General features: G+C 64.2%; 2 protein-coding genes across 4 annotated transcripts; one reads left to right on the top strand and one right to left on the bottom strand.

Moving 5' to 3' along the window:
• Positions 1–168: 168 nt before the first annotated feature.
• On the bottom strand, positions 169–3,586 carry CHLRE_09g400400v5 (uncharacterized protein). The gene is made up of 7 exons (XM_043065984.1): positions 3,393–3,586; positions 3,075–3,218; positions 2,591–2,707; positions 1,713–1,808; positions 1,253–1,356; positions 768–885; positions 169–651 (listed from the first exon to the last, which is right to left on the bottom strand). Exons 1-7 carry the CDS (start codon positions 3,504–3,506, stop codon positions 568–570), a joined length of 777 nt encoding a protein of 258 aa, XP_042920810.1. The 5' UTR covers positions 3,507–3,586; the 3' UTR covers positions 169–567.
• A 1,530-nt stretch (positions 3,587–5,116) lies between these two features.
• Positions 5,117–20,365, top strand: CHLRE_09g400450v5 (uncharacterized protein). Of its 3 annotated transcripts, none has more exons than XM_043065988.1 (27): positions 5,117–5,552; positions 5,845–5,936; positions 6,306–6,373; positions 6,872–7,334; positions 8,130–8,238; positions 8,445–8,499; positions 8,819–8,953; positions 9,241–9,481; positions 9,858–9,975; positions 10,146–10,288; positions 10,570–10,938; positions 11,148–11,378; positions 11,689–11,827; positions 12,011–12,334; positions 12,507–12,901; positions 13,067–13,504; positions 13,878–14,073; positions 14,280–14,362; positions 14,671–14,847; positions 15,110–15,205; positions 15,561–15,695; positions 16,069–16,105; positions 16,284–16,441; positions 16,749–16,957; positions 17,276–17,346; positions 17,631–17,965; positions 18,621–20,365. In XM_043065988.1, exons 1-27 carry the CDS (start codon positions 5,252–5,254, stop codon positions 19,143–19,145), a joined length of 5,643 nt encoding a protein of 1,880 aa, XP_042920809.1. In that variant the 5' UTR covers positions 5,117–5,251; the 3' UTR covers positions 19,146–20,365. The 3 variants fall into 3 exon arrangements, with proteins under 3 accessions (XP_042920809.1, XP_042920807.1, XP_042920808.1); XM_043065987.1 differs by having other exon boundaries at positions 14,277–14,362; XM_043065986.1 differs by having other exon boundaries at positions 6,821–7,334; positions 14,277–14,362.
• Positions 20,366–20,399: the final 34 nt, after the last annotated feature.

Genomic DNA, 20,399 nt, shown 5'->3' with positions numbered 1-20,399 from the left:
ACGGTGCAAGGCACAAGGCAGGCTTACAGCAGGCGGTGGGCGGCGTGGGCCGACCCAGCATTTGTAGTGGAGGAAGGGTTTCACTGTTTTAAGCCGAACCGCTGTTTTCTGCCCCAACGTGCCGCGCCTCAGTTCGCCGCAGCAGGTATGCGAGGCGAAGCCAAGTAACAGCCAGTGTGGTTACATGGTGGTGCGCACGGTCTTGTGCGGGACAACGCCGTCACGCTTTGCCTCATCTGCCAGTCAACCGAGCCCAGACGGCGGCCCGTGCGCCTGCGCCCAGGCATCAAATTCGTCGCCTCACCAGCGGCAGAAGCTCCCCAGCGGCAGCACGACTTCAACCCAACTCCCACAGCCTCCTCTTCATCACATCCCACCCCTCCTTCTCCAATCCTCATTCACGAGCTGTCGTCTCCCTGGGATCCCAAGCTGCCGAATCCATCAGCTGCTCGCAGCTGATCCTCCTCCTCCTCCTCCTCCTCCTCCTCCTCCTCCTCCTCCTCCTCCTCCTCCTCTTCCATCTCCTCCTCCTCTTCTTCTCCCTGCTCCCGCCGCTGCAGCAGCTGCTCACAGCTTCTTGGCCTTGAGCTGGCGCCTCAGCACCTCCACCGCGCGCTCCTCCGCGCTCTCCAGCTCCCACTCGTGCTCAACCTGCGGCACGCAGCAGGGGAGCCAAAGGCGACAAACGCAATCGTTAGCAAGCAAACCGCTGGTGCAATGTGTGCGTGCGCCGCCCCCCCACCTCGCCCTCCCTGGCCGCCACCCACCTGCCCCAGCGCGGCCTTCTCGGCCTTGAAGGCTGCGTCCATGTCCACTCCCATGGGGTTGGCGGCCATGGGGTTCATCTGCCGCTGCATCATGGCCGTCTCGTCCACCATCTCCTCCCTGCAGGGTTGTGAAGAAGAGCGAGGGCAATGGAGGTGATGCATCCAGCCAGGGGCCAAGAGCGCGGCAATGGCGTGAAGTGTTGACGTGTGACACCCCGCTCGGCCCCCGAAGGGGGGACCAGTACGGTATGAGCGGTGTCACACGTTCCTCCCTCCCCAAAACTCACCAAGGCCTTGCCTCACGCGGTCCGGCCCGGCATTGCTCCCAGTCCCCATCCCGCCTTCTCCCGGCCACGCTTGCTCCCGCCCTTCGTCCTTCCACGCCCCTCCACCCCACCCCACCCCCCAAAAAACATACCCTCACCCCTTCTCCCCTCACCCAAACCCATCCCCTTTTCTCTCCCCGCCCCCCACCCTTGCCCCACCTGAACACCAGGCTGAAGGCGCCGCGCAGTCCGAACAGCAGCAGGATGTAGTACGACAGCGAGGTGAAGTACGACACGTCCAGGCTGGCCAGGTCGATGCCACGCTGCGTGTGTGGGGGGGAGTCGGGGCGTGACGAGTCAGGAGAAAGCGATGTTGAAACGGCGCAGCGTGTGTGAGGGAGCGGGTTGTTCTGAGGCGTGGGGGCCCAATGCCGCAATCCCCGAGCCGCCGTCCCCGGCCCGTGGTTCTCGGTGTTCCTTCGGGTTCCCCCCATACTCCGCACATCACATCCCACGCGCGCGCACACCCAACGCACCCTCCGCGCACATCCTCGCAGACGCCACCGCACGCACGGCCACACATCTCGGGCCGCACACGCCGGGCCGCACAAGCTTCCCCCGTCCCTACCCGCACACGCTCCTCCCACCACCACCCCGCACACACGCCCGGTCTCCTTGCCTGCAGCATGGGCTTGAAGCGCGGCGACAGCGGGAATGGCACCTTGCCGATCACAAAGCCCTGGAAGAAGAAGTTGACCACCATGCCCATGCCCAGCTGCGCGGGGTGGGAGGCGGGGGCGAGGCGGGAGGGGAGGGGAGGTGAAGGGGAGCGACACGGTGAGAAGTCAGAGTGTGGGGCGTGTAAAACACGAATCAACGAGGCGTGTAAAAACGAACACGAGGGGCAGTCCCAAATCAAGCTCGAGATGCGACGCCGCACAATCGCACACATGCTCCCGCCCCCGGACCCGAACCCCTTCCCGGCTTCCGACCCCAGCCCCCAACCCCTCCCACTCTTCCAAGCCCCATGCCGTGTCGCCAAGCCAAGGCCGCTGGCCCCCGGCCCTACTGGCCTGTCCGGCGCTGTGTGGCCCCCAGCCCCCAGCCCCCAGCCACACGGCGGCGCATGCACCTGGTGGGCCTGAAGCCCGCACCCCCCACTCACCACGTCCAGCCAGCAACCCCCCCCCCCCCCCGCCCCAAAAAACCCTGCTATGCACCTGCTCCTTGCCCCTGAACCCCGCCCCTCCATCCCGCTTTGTGCTTGCCTCCCGCCCCTTCCCGCCCGACCCTCCAACCCTCCCGTCCCGCGTGTCTGCCTCCAGCCCCGGCCTGCAATCCGCGCGTGCTGCCCGCCAGCCCACGCCACCACCCGTCGTGACTACGCCGGCCGCCCCGCCCCCCAGCCCCGGGTCCCTCCCTGACACCCCCACTTCCTCATCCCCCGACCTATGCCCCTCCCCCTCCTCCTCCCCCCTTGATGGTTTGGTTTAGTTTGGGCTGGTATTCACAACCCCCTCCCCCGCCTCCCCCTCCCCCCCCTGTTCCCCCCCTCACCTGCGGCACCATGCCCGTGAGGTTTTTCTTCATCATGTCCACCATGACGCTGGGGTCGGTGGCCATGGCCTCCTGGGGAGAGCGCGTCACCGCCTTCTGCGAGAACAGGCCCTTCTCCTGTTGAGGCAGGCGGGGAGAGGGAGGGGCAGGGAGGAGTTTTGAGCAAGGGGTGAGCGTGGAATGGCGAGGGAGGGTGAGGGAGGGAGACACAGCGGGCATGCTGCGGAGGGAGGGAGAGACAGAGGGCATGCTGCGGATAGTGGGCCGGAAGCGCCCTATTTCATCCCCAGGTCATGTCCCAAGGTCAGGGTTGAAGCCCCAACGCCACGCCGTGCCGTCCCCTCCACCCCCGGCCCTGTCCCCACCCCCACCCCTGTCCCCGCCCTCCACATGCTGGCCCCTCCCGCTAGATAGCGCCGCAGGGCCAACTCTGCTCCCCCTGTATCTGCCTGACCACATATGTCCCGCTGGCACCGGTACGCACCCCGGCAAAGTACTCCTTGCGCATCTTGAAGGAGGTCTCAGGGATGAAGCGCCCGAACCCGCGCAACCGACCCGCACGCGTGAGAGCTTGCATCTCCCGAATCTCCTTCAGGTCCTTGTTGTTCGGCGGTGGCGCATTGAACAGCTGCACGGACATGAGAAGCCATGCACGCGCGTAGTCGGTGGCAAGCTTGCGGTAACGAAATTTTGGCGACCAAGCATAATATGTTCTCCAGGCTCCGTAGTAGAGCGTCTTCCTCGCAGGTATTGCTCCCATTCAAAGATCGGTGGCTGTCTGCGCCAAGGAGCACGCCCGCACCTGGTGCATATATTGCGTCAATAGCTTCATAAGCACAATGGCTAACGTAAGCGGAATAAAGACCCAGTCGCGTACAGCGCCATCTAGCAGCAGCGCAGAGTGGCCTGCCGCCATTTTAGCAGGGATTTAAGACTTAATATGGTCTTGCCGTTTCTGCATCGCGGGGTATGCAAGTGGGCCAGGCCTGGCGCTATTAGGAGCGATCGGTCGGGGTTGGGGGCACGCTCCATGCCACGCCTGGCCATGCCTGGCCATGCCGCCTAGTGCCGCATGCCGATACAACTCTGTGTGACATCAGCCGCTGCAGACTGTCGGGGCATGAACTAGGGATGACAGCAAAATACGTTACTATGGCGAGGGCCGGGGCTAGGCGAAGTTCCTTGCGTGCAGGGCATGCGGGAGCTGGCGGGAGGCGTGGGGAGGCGTGACAGGAGACCAGGGAGCGGGTGTGACAACCTCCGGGTTCCCTGTCCGGTCTTGGCGAAGGAGCAGCGAACAGCGGAGAAGGGCCTCTGGCCTAAAGCGCGTCCGTTCGGTGTCTGTGCACCAAGCCATCAAGCTGACCATACTTGTCGTAAGGCCCCCGCAGCGGACAGTGGCGCCTAAAAGCGGTATTGCTGCTGATACCCCTTAACGGCACTCGAGACTACTGTCATTGTGATTGTGACTCTTAGCCAGCGCTCGTATCTTCCTTCGTTCGGAACGAAATTTGCCAGGAAAGGCCTCTGGCGGAAGAAATTTTTTTATCTTGGCCAAAACGCGCGGGATCATGGGGGGTCTTTCGGCAAACAGACGAAGACATTTTTGGGATTTCGGCCACTTTTGGCCGAAGGACAAGGGGTTTCCAGCGGCTACTCCACGGCCGAAACCTGCGTGGCATATGGTAAGAACACTCAGAGGGCTGTATCTATGGGTGTTGACGGCGGGAGAGTGAGGTTGGGTCGGCGGGAAGCAGGGGAGGAGTGGGCGTGTCGTGTCGGTGTCGACATCTGAGAATGTTCTGGGGCATTGGGTTCACTGTTATATTCCCGCGCAATCAGCGTCCGCCGAGATCGCCGACACCGCCGCACACCGGCGCACGAACCGTGCGGGTTGGGGGCGGAGCCCCCGGAAAAATTTTGGGGGTGAACGAAGCGGCGGCAGCCTACTTCGTCAACCAGGCGAAGCCATTTTAAGGAATTCGGCCACTGACGCCGCCCCTGCCTTCGTAAGATACGAGCGCTGCTCTTAGCGAGCAGACTGAACACTTACAGTACTGTATGGGCTTCCGAGGACGGCACCGGCCAGCCAGTACGTGACACTCTCGGCTCCGGGTGCGGGAAACGCGGAGACGTGAAGGGGGCTGTGTCTCTGCATATGCTTTGGCCTTTGGGCCGCAATTGAACATGCTGGAGGTCGGGATACGGAGGACGCCAGGGAGCGAGCGCACCTGAGCGTCCTGGTCCGCGGGAAGCGGATCGGCTGATCGGAAAAGGTGTCGCAGGGCGGGTAAATGGACACGGGCGCGTGGCCGGCGAGCGGGGAGTGGACATCTCGCTGCAACGTCAAGAACTCTCCCGCCTTTGGGCTTCTGCAGCATGTGCTTGTCTATGGCGGGCGGAAACATAATGTCCAAAGGGCAGGGCAGCCCTGTGCGTGCCGTCGTACAACCACGCATCTGCCTGATGTTTTATGCAAGCGTACCGCTGGCCATTCTGAACATATTCCAAACGTGTAAGGATGCAAATATCTTTTCACGGAATGCCGCCACACCATTCAAACGCGCAAATCGCCTCTTTCGCGCCTGTGCTAATATGATGTGTATGTTCTTTAGGTTGTAGCAAACAATGCATGAACGGTGGCAAGTGTGAGCGCGAGCGATGGTCAGAACCCGGGCGGGGCCGCTGTTAGTGGCCCTGCTCGTTGCAGTATTCTTATATGACTCAAGCGCTCAAGTGGTGACAACAACACTACCAGCTTTGCTTGGCGCCGTGGGAACTTTGTCTCTTCAGCCAGCAACTTACAGTTTCTCCTCCACCGAAAGCGCCAACATAACATCTAGCCTTGTGGTAGCTGGTCAAGGCAACGTGGAGGGAGCGGCGACAGCCTCCACCCTCGACTTGTCAACGTACCCTGCCTTGGCCAACTCCACGGCGCAGCGGCCTATCATCATCCAACCCGGTGCGTTCGTGAGCCGACCCTTGCGAGTAGCAGGAAGTGAGGTGTGTGGGGCTAAGGGCAGCGCAGGCCCACTCGCGGGGGGCGCAGCGTGCCCGGGGAACGTGTTACGCGACGGCGGCTGTCCAGGGGTTTGCGCTGGGTGCGGACCTAGTCCGCGCTGATGAGTTAGTGTCGCTTTAAGTACTTCGCAGTCACGCCTCCGCCGGCGCCCTCCATCAACCTCTACTTCTTCGCGACCTCCTCCTCCTCACGCCCGAAACCTCCTTTACCACTGTCTCTCCTCTGGACGCAGGCGTCACACTCAGCCTGGTGAACCTGACGCTGCGCCTGCCGCCGCTGCTGGCCTCCCTGGCAGCCGCGCCCGTCAGCCTGTTGCAGCACGTGGTGCGTACGTGGCGTATGTGTGTGTACGTGTGTGTAACGATGTGTGTGTACGTGTGTGTGTGTGTTGAGAGTGGGGGAGCACAAGAACAGAAACATGCAGGACTGTGTATGTGTGTGTTGCGTGCACCGGGGTTTGAATGGAGCCCATCGCCGCACGTGGGCTGCTGTCTCTCATGTGCCCTGTTGTGCCTGCATGTGGTGGGCGTCCCTGCATGTGGTGGGTGTCTGCAGCCACACCGGTTACGTGGCGTGTCCGCATGCAGTGCCATGGGTCTGCAGCCCATGACGCAGCTACCGCACGAAGTGAACGGGACCCCGTGTGTGCGTGTTGGCGTGTGTGCAAACCCGCGTGGGGGTGGGGCGCCGCAGGTGGGGGTGGCAGGCTCTGGCGCGAGGCTGACACTGGACCGCGTGACGCTGGTGGCCGCCAACTGCAGGTGTGTGCGTGTGTGTGCGTGCGTGTGTGTTTTGCGTGTGTGTTCGCGTGTGTGTCCACGTGTGCTAGGAGTGCATTGGAGGAAGCGTGGGGAGTCAGCAAGCAAGCAGTGCGCCGTATGTGCATGCGTGTGTGACAAGGGAAAGGGTATGGGAGCAGGGGATGGGCGGGTGTGGTGGGGAAGGTGCCGCCCCAGGGAAGGTGTCATACAGCAGTGACGCCACGGGGGATTTCTGGCTGAAAGCATCAGGGAAGAGCGTGTCATGGAGACGCAACGAGCGAGGAGGAGCCCGGGGATGGGGGTGGGTTTACGCGGGTTGACCGCCGCGACGCAAGCGCGGGGGAAGGGCTTGACATGATTGCTACAGTTGCCAGCGGCGGTAACTGGAGGCGGGTGCCCCTTGCGTGTCTTCTGTGTCCGACCGGACACACGCCCCACCACACACAGCTCGCCTTCCACCCGCCAATATTCCAGCCTCGGTGCCGCTCACTCGCACAGTGAGCTGCAGGCCTTTGCACGTGTGCTGTGCCGACCCACCGGCACCAACCTGCGCTTCTACCCGTCAAACGTCATGGCGATCGTCAACGGCGTCGTGCAGTACGGCAACGGCACAATGCAGTTGGCGGCAACCGACGGCTCTTCGGCGGCCGCCTCCGCCGCCGCGGTGGCGGGCGCGTCGCTGGTGGGCTCCGCCGCCACCTGCGCCGCCGCGCCCGTGCCGCCCGCCACGGCGCCCGCTGGCCCGGCGGCGCCGTACGTCTGCTCGGCCACGTCGGTTGGCAATGCGGTACAGCTCCGTACGGCGGCGGCGGCGCTGCTGAACAACACGGCCGAGGTGGTTGTGATCTCGGTCACGGGCAACGTATCGATCAACGCGAGCGTGTGGCGGGGCGCCCTGGCCCTGCCTCGCGGCCTGGTGCTTTCGCTGCTGGGCAACCCCACGGCGGGGCAGGGCGTGCAGGTGGGTGGGGCGCGTGCGGCGCGGGCCTTGGCAAAGCACGAGGGGAGAAGGTCGGCACTGTGCATGCTCATGTGTGTGTATGTGTGTATGTGTGTGTGTGTGTGTGTTTTGTGTGTGTGTTAAAAAACGAAACGAAAGCCCGCCCAATGACGTGACGGAGTTACTTACCGATACCCACCATTTTACCGAGCGTCGCGTGACTGTCGTGACCCAGGTAGTCATACTTACCCGCGATAAGCCTGGAACCCCACGGGCGACCATTCGGCCTGACCCCGCGATGCACCTGTATGCGTCCATGCTCCGCACCCTGGGCGCGCTAAACAACGTTTACCCAGCACGCCTAATTCCCGGATTCCCGCCCGCTGGTCGTAGTCGAGCTCACCTATAGGCAAAGGTGGAAGCATGGGCATAGGGCGGCAGCGAGGAAGTGTCACGGGCATGTGAATGGCAACGGCGATTTGTGTGTGTGTGTGTGTGTGTGTGTGTGTGTGTGTGTGTGTGTGTGTGTGTGTGTGTGCATGCGGACGTGGCGGGGTGTGGACCGGGGAGCGTGCGGAAGGGCTGCGGGGGGGTGGGGGGTGGGGGGGTGGGCGGGGGGGGGGGCTGGGAGAGGGCGGTGGTGGGCTGGGCAGTTAGCACACGTGAGACCGGCTGGACCTGCGACCCCAACGTTGGGATGGGCGTGGATTGCTGGCTCTCGCCATGTAAGGCGTATGTGTTCGCTCCAGGAAATGGGAAAGTTTGACCGTGTACGATGTATATTCATGCTGCGACGCTGTGGCAAATGTGTCGCAGATTGACTTCGGTGGCGTGGCGCCCGCCTTCACCGCCTCTAGCTACGGCAGCAGCGGCGCCGTACGGCTGAGGGACCTCAACCTGGTCGGGCTGCCGTACTCTCGTACAGGTGTGTGGGCATGTGTTCTTGTGTGCATGTGTGTGTGGGGTGGGTGGGTATGGTGGGGGTATGGTGGGGGGGGCATGGTGTGGCCGCGAGGCCGCGTGGGGTGCATGTCATCTGTGGGTTGCGTTGCAGCTGGGGTCATTATATTGCCAAGCTGCCAAACCCGCCTTTCGTCGAGTCTACGATTCCTGCTTCAACCCTTTCCACAGTCAACTCGCCAATGGACTTCTTCTCGCCCTGGCTGCACCCCTTCCGCGTGTTCAGGTGTGTGTGAGGGGGAACATGGCTTGGGCGACATCGACATGCCGCTACCCGGTCGAAGCTGTGCCCTGGCGGCGTGGGGATAGGAGCCGTGTCCTGGCGCAGCCAGCTCCCCCTGCCCCCTGCCCGTGGTCCTGCCCCCTGCCCCCTGCCCTCACCACCCGGCCCCAAGCATGCCACTCTTCCCAAAACACCTCACCCAACCTCGCCTCCCCACTCCCCACTCCCTGCCATTGCCCCCTCTTCTCCCCCGACCCTCTCCCCCGACCCTCTCCCCCTTACCACTTCCCCTACCCTCGTCTCCTCCTGCACCGCGCTCCAGGGGCGGCAGCGGCGGCGCCACCTCCACCCCCCAGCTCATCGCAACCTCCTGTGTGCTGTGGCTGCCGGACCAGGAGGCGTCCTGGTGGAACACCGCACTGCTGGCCGCCAGCAGCGTCAACGCACTGGAGGCCAGGTGGGGAGGGGGAGGGGGAGTGGCACGCACATTGGGTGGGCGGGGCAGAGGAAGATGGAGGTGGATGCGTTCTATCCGCTTGGGCCTGATGAGGTGCGGTTGCGGTTGCGGGGTCGGGCGCGGCTGGTCGCACCCATGCCCTTGGTCCCTCATTGCAAAAGCCTCACTGTCAACATGCACTCATGCACACACACACATACACACACATACACTCTCTCACAAACGCGCACACACACACACACACACATACACACACACCAACCCCCAAATCCCCGCCCCACACACAGGCCCTGGCTGGCGCGGCTCTTCACCCTGCCTGTCACCGCCTCAAGCTCCAGCTCCAGCACCAGTGGCGGCGTGCGCGGCACCCGCGTCACCAGCCTCAACGACGCCGGCGGCGTGGCGCGCTTCACCGACTGCACCTTTGCGAGTCTGTACGACAGCCCAGCCAACGCACCACGGTCCGAGTTCGCGACCATCGCCTGGTGGCCGCTGATGGAGGGCGTGCCCGCCGCCGTGTCGTACCAGGTCTGGGCGGTTGGGTGGGCGCGGTGGGTGGGCGGTTGGTTGGGCGCGGTGGGTGGGCGTGGTGGGTGGCAACGGTGGGTGAGCTGTGGGGGTTGGTGGTGGTCAGGGTGGTGGTTGGGCTGGTATGTGCGGCGGCGGCCTGGTGCAGCACGGCTGCAGGCTGTGTGGGTGTTGGTGAAGGATGTGGCGGGCCCCAAGGCCCACCAGTCATGGCCACCCGCCGGGCCGGGCCTACCAGGCATCGGCAGCCACACCCTGCCCAGCAATCAATCGCATTGCCCCACCCCTTCTGTAGCCCTCTCACCCCTTCCTCCCTCTTCTCTGCCTCTCTCTCCCCTCCCCCTCCGCCTCTCCTCTCCTCCCCTCCCTCCCACAGGCCGCGCTGGGCGAGTACGCGGTCATCAACTCCTCCCTGGCCGCCGCCTCCATCGGGGCGCAGTCAAGCTGGGCCTCGTCCATATTCCTGGCCACAGCCAACACCTCCGCCGGAACAAGTGAGCAGCTGGCTGCGTGTGGCTGGCTGGCTGTGGGTGGCTGGCTGTGGGTGGGTGGATGGAATCCTGTTCTGGCTACCTGCTACGGTGGATTGGAGCAGAACTCAGGCAGCAAACACAGCAGGAATGGGCAGAAGGTGACTTCCAAGTTGTCTCAAAACCCTCTCCAGGCGCCATCTTCGCCAGCGCGGAGCCCGCCCCCCGCCACAACCCCGCCGCCGGCGACTTCGGGCCGCAGTACCCCCTGGCCGGCCGCGCCGTGCGGGGGCCGCCGGGCAACCAGACTGGTCAGGTGGCGTTCTGGGACCTGCAGGTGCGTGCAGTGTGTGCGGGGGGGGGGGCAAGGTGTGGAAAAGGTGTGTGTGTATGTGCTCTGCGATAGGGTTCTGTGTTTACCAGGCCCAGTAAGAAGCATGGGATGGTAAGATGCAGCCCATGGCGGGACGGGGGAAGTCATCAGGTCGACACAAAAGGGGAACGCGGCAACCAACCCCTTCCATGCCCCTTATATGCATCTCCTTCAGCATCGCCTTGGCACTCGGTCACACCCTACCGCTCACTCGCCCACTCTCACTCCCTTTCATTCATTTGCAGGGCGTCACAGGCGAGCTGTACGGCTCCACGTCAGCCACCCTGCAGGACCTGGTGCTGTACAACCTGGCGCCCGGCGGCGCGCTGCCGTACGGCGGCGGATTCGCCGTACCGGGGTCTGATCTGTACCGCAAGCTGCTGCTGTACGGTTCGTCCAACTGGAACGCAACGGTCAACGAAACCACGGGCGAGCCCAACCCGCTGCCGGCGCTCGGCTCGGTTGCTTACGAGGACACATTGGCGAACCTGACGCTGCCGCTTTGGTACTTTGCCCGGCCCGCGAACTCCGATAACGGCCTGATGTCGCTGTATCGTGTGGTGCTGGTGGTACCGACGGCGGAGTTGCAGCTGTGGCTGTACCTGCTGGCGCAGGTGCGTGCGTGTGGGTGAGGCGTGCGCGGGTCGAGTGCTTGGTGGCGGGGTGGCGGGAGTTCCTGGAGGGTGGAAAAGAGCCCGAAACGGTTGGCGCCGTGCGTGGCGCATCAGGCGAAACGTGTGCTGTGCGGTACGGCAGTTGCGACAGACACGGCAACCAGCGAACGTGGTGTGGCTCTAAGCCTGACCCACCCACCCCTCCGCAGGCCAAAAAGCTGCCTGCCTCCTACGGCCCGCCCTCCAACGCCACCACCAGCACCTCCGCACTCCAGCGGCGCCTGCTGCTCGGCAGGGGCAGTAGCAGTGGCGGTGGCAGTAGCAGGAGGACGCTGCAGCAGACGGCCGGCAGTGGCAACAGCAGTAGCAGCAGCAATAGCTCGGTGGTGGTTCCCGGCAAGGCGGCTGAAACGCTGCGGGCCGCAGCGCTGGCCGCAACGGTGCGGGCCACTGCACACGGTGCATGCATAGCTGAGACCATACACAGCTTAGGCCGTATGGTGCTTGACGCGCGCTCGTCACGTTGAACACCAAACCTCACCCCCTCTGGACGCCGGCACTTCAAACAAATTCTTAACTCACTCCGTATTTCATGGACGGCTACCCCTCTCTGCCAACGGCTCCTCACGCGCTACTCCCGCAAAACCCAGTTCGGCGATCGACCTCGATCGATACTTCCTCAATCAGCCTCCTGCACCCCCCTCCCCGCCGGGGTTCCGCCGCCCCGCCACCCGCTCCTCGCCGCCACAGGTGTCCTGGTACACCAACGACACCATCGCCCTCTCCTACCTGGGGCTGCCGCGCAACTGGGTCGCCTACGACACGGTGATCACCGCCGTGCTGCCGCCGGGCGCACCCACACCCCTGCTCAGCTACGAGCCCACCTACGGTGCGGGGGCAGATGCCGTAGATCAGAGCTGCAGGGCGGGCGGGAGAGGGCGCGCGGGCTGGGAAGGGTTAAGAAATATCATGGCCTGGATGGAGATGGAGGTTGCCTTGCATTTTACATGTCATTGACACCACCTCGCCCTCCGCTTGAACGACCCTGCCGTCTGCTTCCTGCCGCCCGCAGACCCCGTGAGCTATCCGCCGCCCAGCCCGCCCAGCCCCTCGCCGCCACCCAACCCCGCACCACCGCTGGCGCCCTCGCCTCCACCCGCCACACCCACGCCGCCGCGGAGCACCCCAGACCCTCCCACTTCCCTGCCTTCCTCTCCTTCTCCCTCGCCGCTTCGGCCTTCGCCCGCCCCTCCGGGTCTCAGCAGCAGCACTGGCAACCCCGGCAGCCCCGGCGCTGGCATTGCCCTGGAAGGCAATGCCAGCCCCTCGCCACCGCCGGCAGCGGCGGATTCTGCTGGTGGTGGTGGCGGCGGCTCGAGCGCCGTAGCAATTGCGGGTTGGTTTGCTTGTGTTCATTACGCCTGACGGGCGACGTGCGTGTGTGTGTGTATGTGTGTGTGTGTGTGTGTGTGTGTGTGTGTGTGTGTGTGTCATACCTAAATGCCGCACACGGCGCTCATGCACCCCTCCCTCCCGGATGTATTGTTTACTGTACTTGTCTTACGCAGTGGGCGTGTCGGTGGGTGTGGTGGCAGCCTCAGCGCTCGTCATCCTGGGAGTGCTGTTCTGCCGCCGCCGCCACCAGCGGCGCGCCGCCGAGGCCGCCGCTGCTGCGCGCAAGGCCGCCGGCGGCCCTGTCGGCGGCTCAATTGAGCTGGCGCCTTGGGGCGGCAGCAGCAGCGATGAGAGCGGCTTAGCCAACGGGCACGGCGCCAACGGTAATGGAAACGGTAGTGGAATGGGCGGGAAGGTGGCAGTTGGAGCCGCAACTGCGAAGGGCAACGGTAACGGCGTGACGGTGGCGGCTGGGGCGTCACCTGCGGCGACGCCGAGGGGCGCTGCCGCAGCCGCAGCGGCAGCTGCTGCTGCTGCCGCCAGCTGTGTTCAGGAGCAGCAGGAGCAGGTGAGCGGGTGGGAGTAAGAGACGGGGGCTCCAGGTAAGGGGTGGCTGCAGTACCTTCTAGACGAGAAGGAGTGGACGAAATTGTACAACGGACTGGTCAGAGGCAGCAAACCGTAAGTCAAACCCAGGCAATGTGTATATGTCCTTTCGTCTTCGTGCGGACAGGCGTTTGAGCGGTTACACCAGCAGGCGGCGGCGGCGCCAACTGCCGCGGAGACCATGGCGTTGCTTGCCGCGGCGGCAGCCAACGCCTCAGCCGCCGCGTCATTCCTTGCAGGCGGCGGCGGAGGCAGCGGCGCGCCCCCGCCAGCCGCCGCCGCGCTCGCAGCCATGCCCTCCGTACAGCTGGTCATTGTGGATGATGCCGCGCAAAACCGTATCCCGGTGGGCGCTCGTCCCGTGGCGGTTGGGGCGGTTGGCACGCCGCCGCCGGCGACTGGAGGCACCGGCGCGGATTCCGGGGCCCTGGTCCGTCCGGCGGGCGGCAGCCCCGCGGCGGCGGCTGGCGGCGCCGCCGCCGCCGTCGCTGCCATGGGCAAGCCACTGAGTCGGCTGGGCGACAAGAGCTTGTTGCAGACCGTGGACATTGAGAGCGCGCTGCTGGTGCGTTCCCGCTCCAACTCAACCATCTTGCCTCTGTCGTAGCAGGGCACTCGTGGCAGCTGGAATCTGCGTTGTTCGTGAATGTGCCGCGTACGTGTACATGTATCGGCGCCCACGTACATGCACGGGGCCCACGGAAGCAATAAGATTCGCTCGCGTCCTTCGTGCAACAACTCCTCCCTTCTGTCCGTTTACACACACATACACAGACACACACACACATACACACACATTGTTCCGTTTGTTTTTATTTAACACACACACATACACATGCACATGCACACACACATGCACATGCACACACACGGGCGGGCGGGCTTTCGTTTCACACACACACACACACACACACACACACACACGCACACACGTGCAGGCCTACAGCAGTCGCTCCATGGTGGACGACCGGGAGCCAGCGGCGGCAGCGGCAGCGGCGGCCCAGCAGCAGGCGCGCGGCAGCCTGATGCCCGCCGCCGGCTCGCCGCCGCCGCAGCAGCAGCAGCAGCCGGCGCCCGCCGGCGGCGCCACGGCGCCTGCAGGGGAGCCCACGCCCGGGGGGGAGGTGTCTTCGGGTGAGCTGCTAGGCGAATACAGAGGAAGGAGTCGGTGCGGTAGCACTGTGCCTGTGTGGGGCCAGTACCAACTCCCAGTTACTCTAATACCTGTCCCCTTGGGTTCGGTTTAGTTTTGGCTGGTATTTACAACCCGCCCCCGCCATGTCCGCCCGCGTTCCCTACCTGCCCCCCCCTGCATTCGTTCCACGCCACGCGACCAGCAGCCGAGGCGCCGCTGCATCTGCCGGCGCCCGCCGCGCCGCCGCGTGCCGGCGCCGACCTGGCAGCAGCCATCAGCAGCCTGCAGGTGCGTGCGTGTAGTGCGACAGCTGGGGCTGCTGGGATTGTGGGGCAGCTGGGGCGTGTGCTGAGGGGTGCTGGGGTTGTGCGCTGACTCCCGGGGGGCCGCGCTTGCTAGGAGTGTGCGGCTGCTAGGGAGGGGAGGGTATGCCGCGCAGTCCGCATCTCCTTCCATACTCCTGGCAAGTGAGGAGTGGAGGTGGTTCCACACGCCTCCTCTAGGTTTCCAACCCGCAGGACATCCGGCCAACTGCCAATCAACCACCCCAACCACGGCGCAAGCTTTCCTCCCTGTTTGCCACCTGTGGTCTACAGGCGGAGCTGTCGGGGCGCCAGGAGCAGCTGCGAATCACCACGGTGCTGGGCAAGGGCAGCTTTGGGGTCGTGTACCTGGGCACCTGGCGCGGCCTGCGGGTGGCGGTGAAGACACTGGTGGTGCACGACGCACTGCTGGGCACGGAGGGGCGGCGGCGGCAGCGAGCCATCCTGGAGGTGCGGGGGTTAGCGGGCGGGCGGGTTAGCGGACCGGTGGGTGGGTTGGCGGGCGGGCGAGCGGGCTGGCGGGCTGGTTGGCGGGTGAGCGGGTGGCTCCTTCTTCCCCTCCCTCTCCTCCTCCCTCTCCCCCGCTTAACCTCTCCTCCCCTCCTCCCTCTCCCTCGCTTCACCTCTCCTCCCCTCCTCTGCACCCCGTTCCGCCCCTCCTCCTCCCGCCCTCTCTTCCACCCCACCCCTCCCCCAACCCCTCTGCCTGCAGGCCGCCATCTCCACCAGTCTGCACCACCCCAACGTGGTGGCCACCTACGCCTTCGAGGTCAAGCCGCTGGGCGTGGTGGCCAGCAGCCCGCCCCAGGTGGGTGCGTGTGTGCTCGCGAGCAGTGCCAGTGCCAGTGCCGTGCTGGGAGGGCGCCGGCCCGCTGTCCACAGCCGGTGCAACGTGTGCGTCCTGTCTGTGTTCGAAAACACGAGATAGGGTAAACGCAGACTGTATGTGTGTGTAGTATGGTCGCATGGTAGAAGGCACACCGCATTATGTGGCACTGGGCGGGCGGGGGACCGCTCTGATGGGGCAAGTGGCATCCTGACTTGCTTGCCCGTGCAGGCTAGGGCGCACACATGCAATACATGGCCGCTCGCAATCTGTCGTGTGTGCTTTCCCATGTTTCTGCAACTTACGCATTTGCGTTTGTGTCCTGGCATGGCTGCAGATGATGCTAGCCCAGGGCTCGGACGCCGGAGGCAGCACCAGCGGCGGGGCGGGCGGCGCGGGGGCCGGCGGCGCCGCCGGCGAGCGCAGCGTGTGGGAGAGTGCGGGCGACGTGTACAAGTTGTACATCATCCAGGTGTGTGGCTTGATTGGGTTGGAGTGGGCTGGGGATTGGCTGGGGGTGCGCTGGGTTGGCTGTGATGGAGAAGGCAGTTGGGCTGGGGGTGGATGTGGTCGCGTCGTGTTTGTGGTATTCGTGTTCGAGTGTGTGTAGGATGCTTTGTGCAGCGCCCCCACCATGTTCAAACGGCCTCATAGTGAGTAACTAGTAAAGGAAGTCGTAAGTTAGGACGTGGATTAAGGGGTCCGACGGGCTGAGGGGCCCAATGGTGCCAAGTCGCCTAGCAGCCGCTCTGGCCTTGTACCGCTGAGTGCGTCTGCTCCACTGCCGGCTGATTCCCGCGCTGTCGCACCGGACACTTAATCCGTCTGAAATGTCACGCCTACAGGAGTACTGTGACGTGGGCACGTTGCGAGACGCGCTGAGTGAGTGGATGGGTGGGGGAATCGGGGCTTGCAGGCTCACTGGCAAATCAACGGCATCAATCCGGCAGGGCACAAGTACCTGCAGCTGGGACCTCATGCCGCAGCCGCACGTGTGTGTGTGCCGTGTGCGTGTCCCACCTCCGCCCTCGCCCCGCCCTCGCCTCCGCCGCCACCGCAGCAAACGGTGTGGTGGGCAGCGTGTCGGCGGGCGGCGCGGCGGCGCTGTGTGCGCTGACCCTGGCCCTGGACGTGGCGTGCGGCATGTTCCACATCCACTCCAAGAACATCGTGCACGGAGACCTGTCGTCCGCAAACATCCTCCTCACCACCATCAAGGTGTGCGGTGGGGTCGGGAACTGTGGAAGCTTTATGGGCCGTGGCGCCAGCGGTGTGTAGTTGCAAGGTGTCAAATTGCGTCGTTCAAAGTGCTGTTCCACGTTCCGCGTCACCGTTTTGCGGATGGTCCTCTGACGGGCTCGCCATGACTGGGGGGCCCTAACGGTTGTGGCCAGTGTCGCTAGCTGTGTTGCAAGATCCATCCAAGCGCGCGACCCAAGGCAGGCCCTCTCTGCCTTCCAAACACAAAGCCACAAACCTCCCTATCGCGTTCAACAACCCGCTGCTCACACGCAACAACCCACAGGTGGCGCCATTGCCGGGCGCGCTGGGCGCGCTGGGCGCGCTGGCTGGCGGGGGAGGGGGCGGCGGCCAGCCCAACGTGTTCGGCAACCTGGCTGACACCATGGCGGCGGGTCGCAGCGCGGGGGCGCGCAGCCTGGCCGCCGCCGTCAGCCGCCTGCGGGGGCTGTGGCGGCCGCCCGTGATCGCCAAGGTGGCGGACTTTGGGCTCAGGTGCGGAACGTGACTGCAGGCGTGGCGGCTGCGAGTAGCCCTGGTATGTTTTATGCGTCTTGTGCGTGCCAGCAGGTGATGTGTGCGCTGCCTTGCTTTCACTAGGAGGGTAAACACCTGCCGTACCCTTTGCAGCGCCGCTGCATGAGCCGCCAGCCACTCACACTGCATAGCTAGGGCTGCTGCGCCGCCTGTGCGGCGTACGTGCCCTACCTTGTTGTCTGTATATCTGCGCGCCTGTCGCCTGCGCCCCGTTCCTCACTTGTGGTCCTCACCGCTTGCATGTCTACGTGTGTGCACGTGCACGTGTGCATGCAGTGTGCGCATGGGCGAGGGCCAGACGCACGCCTCCAACAAGTTCCAGGGCACGCCGCTCTACAGCGCGCCGGGTGCGTGTGCGGGCTGCTGTGTGCGGCCTGGGCGGGCCTGGGCCTTGGATGTATGGATGTATGGACATGTTTTGGATGTATGGATGCATGGGTGCGGGGGCGTGCAGGTGTACGGCAGTGCAGGTTGCACGCTGGGTGGGTTCCGGGCGAAGTGGTGGGGCGTCGATCTGGCTGGCAGGATGGTAGGTGGTGCGAAAAGCACGTGCTTGGCGCAGGTGTATGTCCGCCCGCCATCAAGCCCTCCACTCCGCCCTCGCTCCCCGCCCTTGCACACACACGCGCAGAGGTGCTCACACGCGGCCGCCTGACCAAGGCCGCCGACGTCTTTTCATACGGTGTCATGCTGCTCGAGTTCTTCTACGGCTCTTACATCGCCGATATCACAACAAATTGCGCCTTGGCGGCGGCGCCAGGAGCTGAAAGCACAGAGCCGGGCGGCAGCTCCACAGCCGCTGGGGAGGGCTCGTCCGCGGCCGGCGGCGGCGGCGCGGAAACGATTGCGCCGATTGCGGGCGGCCGGTTTGGTGTGGCAGTGCCGGCCTCCTGCCCGCCGCACCTGCGGAACCTGATGGTGGCCTGCATTGCGCCGGAGCCCGCGGCGCGGCCCACGTTTGAGCAGGTGTGTGCGCGCGAGCGGCGGTTCGGTGTTATTAGTTGAAGCACGTGACCGCGAAACAAAGGCTTTTCAATCTGGCGTGTGGTGTCCCATCCTGGACGGTCCCGTTCTTCAACCTACTCGCTTCAACCTACTCGCTTTCTTCAACGTACACATACTAGCAAAACAACTACGAGAATACCCACCGCGACACGCCAAAAGACATGTGGGTTTCGAGGTGAACCAAACCTTGCCCCTTGAAACCCCGTCCCTCGAAAACCCCTCATCCGTGCAAGCATGCTGCCGCCCGAGAACACGTCTTGATGCATGTAGTTGGTGCTGCCGCCACCAGCGAGCGGCCGTCATTGCCGCCCTTCAGCGCGTCCAACGTCAGGTGGCAGTGGCTGCGGCCGCTGGCGCGAACAGTGGCCTCCGGCAGCACCGCGGAGGCGGCGCGCAACGCCTCAGTGTGGTCCCAGGCAACGCCCAGTTTCGGCTCCCAGCAGCCGTAGACCGAGGCGCTGTGCTCCGTGCCAGCATCATTGCACAGCAGCGAGTGCTGCGTGCAGCAATTGCAGTACTTCTTTTTGCGGTCACGCACGTGCTTCATTCTGCCGCCTGCTCGCTTGCGGTGACCCTTTCATGGATGGATCCGTGGCCTTGCCTTGATGATTTACAGGTTGTGGACTCGCTTGTGGACATGCTGCTGACGGAGCACCAGGAGGAGCTCAGCGCGCAGCAACAACAGCAGCGACAGCGACAGCAGCCGCAACGGCCCTCGCTCAGTGGCCACCACAACCACCACCAGCCGCCAGGGCTGCCAGGGCCGCCCGCCGGGGGCTTGGATGGCGGCGCGGGCGCTGGAGCCGCAGCCGGGGTGGCAGGAGGCGGTGGGAGACTCGGCGCAGGAGCAGGCGGCGGAGGGTTGCTGGGAGGTGGGCTGATGACTGATGACGACCTTGGGGGGATAGTCATTCGACGGCTGCCCGCGCCCGGCGGCGATCAGCCGCAACCATCGGCGGAGCAGGGCGGCTATGGGCGGCTGGAGAGCAGCGGCGGCGGCGGCGGCGGCGGCGGCCTGGGGGCAGGTCTGCCGTTCCAGCCGCTGATGCTGCCTGGTGATGTGGAAAATGGGGGCGGCGATGGCTGGAGGGGCGGTGGTGGGGACGGCGAGATCCCAGGTCTAAGGGTGGTGAGGTTGTGAGGCTTTGCGCTATTGTGCATGTGGGAGCGAGCGAGAGTGATGTTGTTTCCACGGGTAGGTTGAGAACCTGGTCCCTGGCGCGTTGACGCGCAAAGGGCGGTCACTAGGTTGGCTGGCCCCTGGGTCAGGTACGACGCGGTTCATTGGTCCATCAAAGGACTTGCGGAAGGCGGTATGTGCATCTACATAAGCAACCTGCGTATGTAGTTGCCCATGTGTTACCTATGTGGTTGGGCCAAAATGGTCTGGGAGCAATGCGCAATGCATAATGCGGGACGAAACCCAAGTGCAGATATTATACGGTACGGTAATAGCGAACAAGATACACGGAAAGGCCGCAAAGGCCTAAGTTGCAAGCCCCAAAGCGACCTTCTGCAGTCGTGGCATGTTTGGTTCATGTGGCACTGTATGTCCGCGGTCTGTCTGTCTTTCTGTCTGTCTGTCCGGTCAGGCAACCACGGCATGGGTGCGAACTGGGCGATGGATGTGTATGTGCGATGGGACAGTGGTAAGGCAAGTTGGTAAAGTCCCGTAGGGTGCAGCTGATTCCCAGAACCCAACAAATGTCACACAATTGGCAGCGGCAGGGCAGGAGTGCGCGGCTGGTCGAACGCCGGAGTTGCTGTACCGACGAGTTGCTGGCTGGCTGGAAGTTTGCTGGCATGGGTGCGAACTGGGCGATGGATGTGTGTGACCCGAAGGTATGACAGGTAGAAGGAAAGGCTTCTTGATTCAATTATGGGCGGATGTATGCCCCGCCTGTGAGGCACTTGCTTGTGCGGGAGGAAGTAATGGAGGAGACAGCAGGCTCTATCAGACCAAGACGCGTGCATGATGGATTGATGGGGGTTAGGCTGGGGAACCCGTCGGCAGCTGCCGGCGCCCTGCCATCCACATTGCCAATGCCACCGCGACTCGTGTTGCAGATAGAGGCATTTGCACTGCTGCGGATGAGCTTATTGTTGGGGGGGGCCACCGCGCGTGCTGCCAGCCGGTCAGCCGGGTAGGCGGGCAGCGGTGCTTGTGCCGCCCCGCCACCATCTACTGTGCAGCTGGCGCGGGTGATAGATAGATTGGCTGGAAGTGGAAGCTTCATTACGGACGGGCCCTATGCAAGGCTGCTGGAGTATGTCATGCAGTATACGGTATTGTGGAGATTGGTTCTGGCCACACAGAATGTTCCGAGCAATGGTACCCGCGCGCTGTAAATCCTTTGACCCGATCTTAAGCTGGCTTTCGCATGAACGTTTGTTA

This window comes from Chlamydomonas reinhardtii, chromosome 9 (genome assembly GCF_000002595.2).
Source record: "Chlamydomonas reinhardtii strain CC-503 cw92 mt+ chromosome 9, whole genome shotgun sequence".
Lineage (NCBI taxonomy): Eukaryota > Viridiplantae > Chlorophyta > Chlorophyceae > Chlamydomonadales > Chlamydomonadaceae > Chlamydomonas > Chlamydomonas reinhardtii.
Note: the sequence above shows the minus strand (reverse complement) of the source record. Positions and strands in the feature narration are given on the sequence as shown.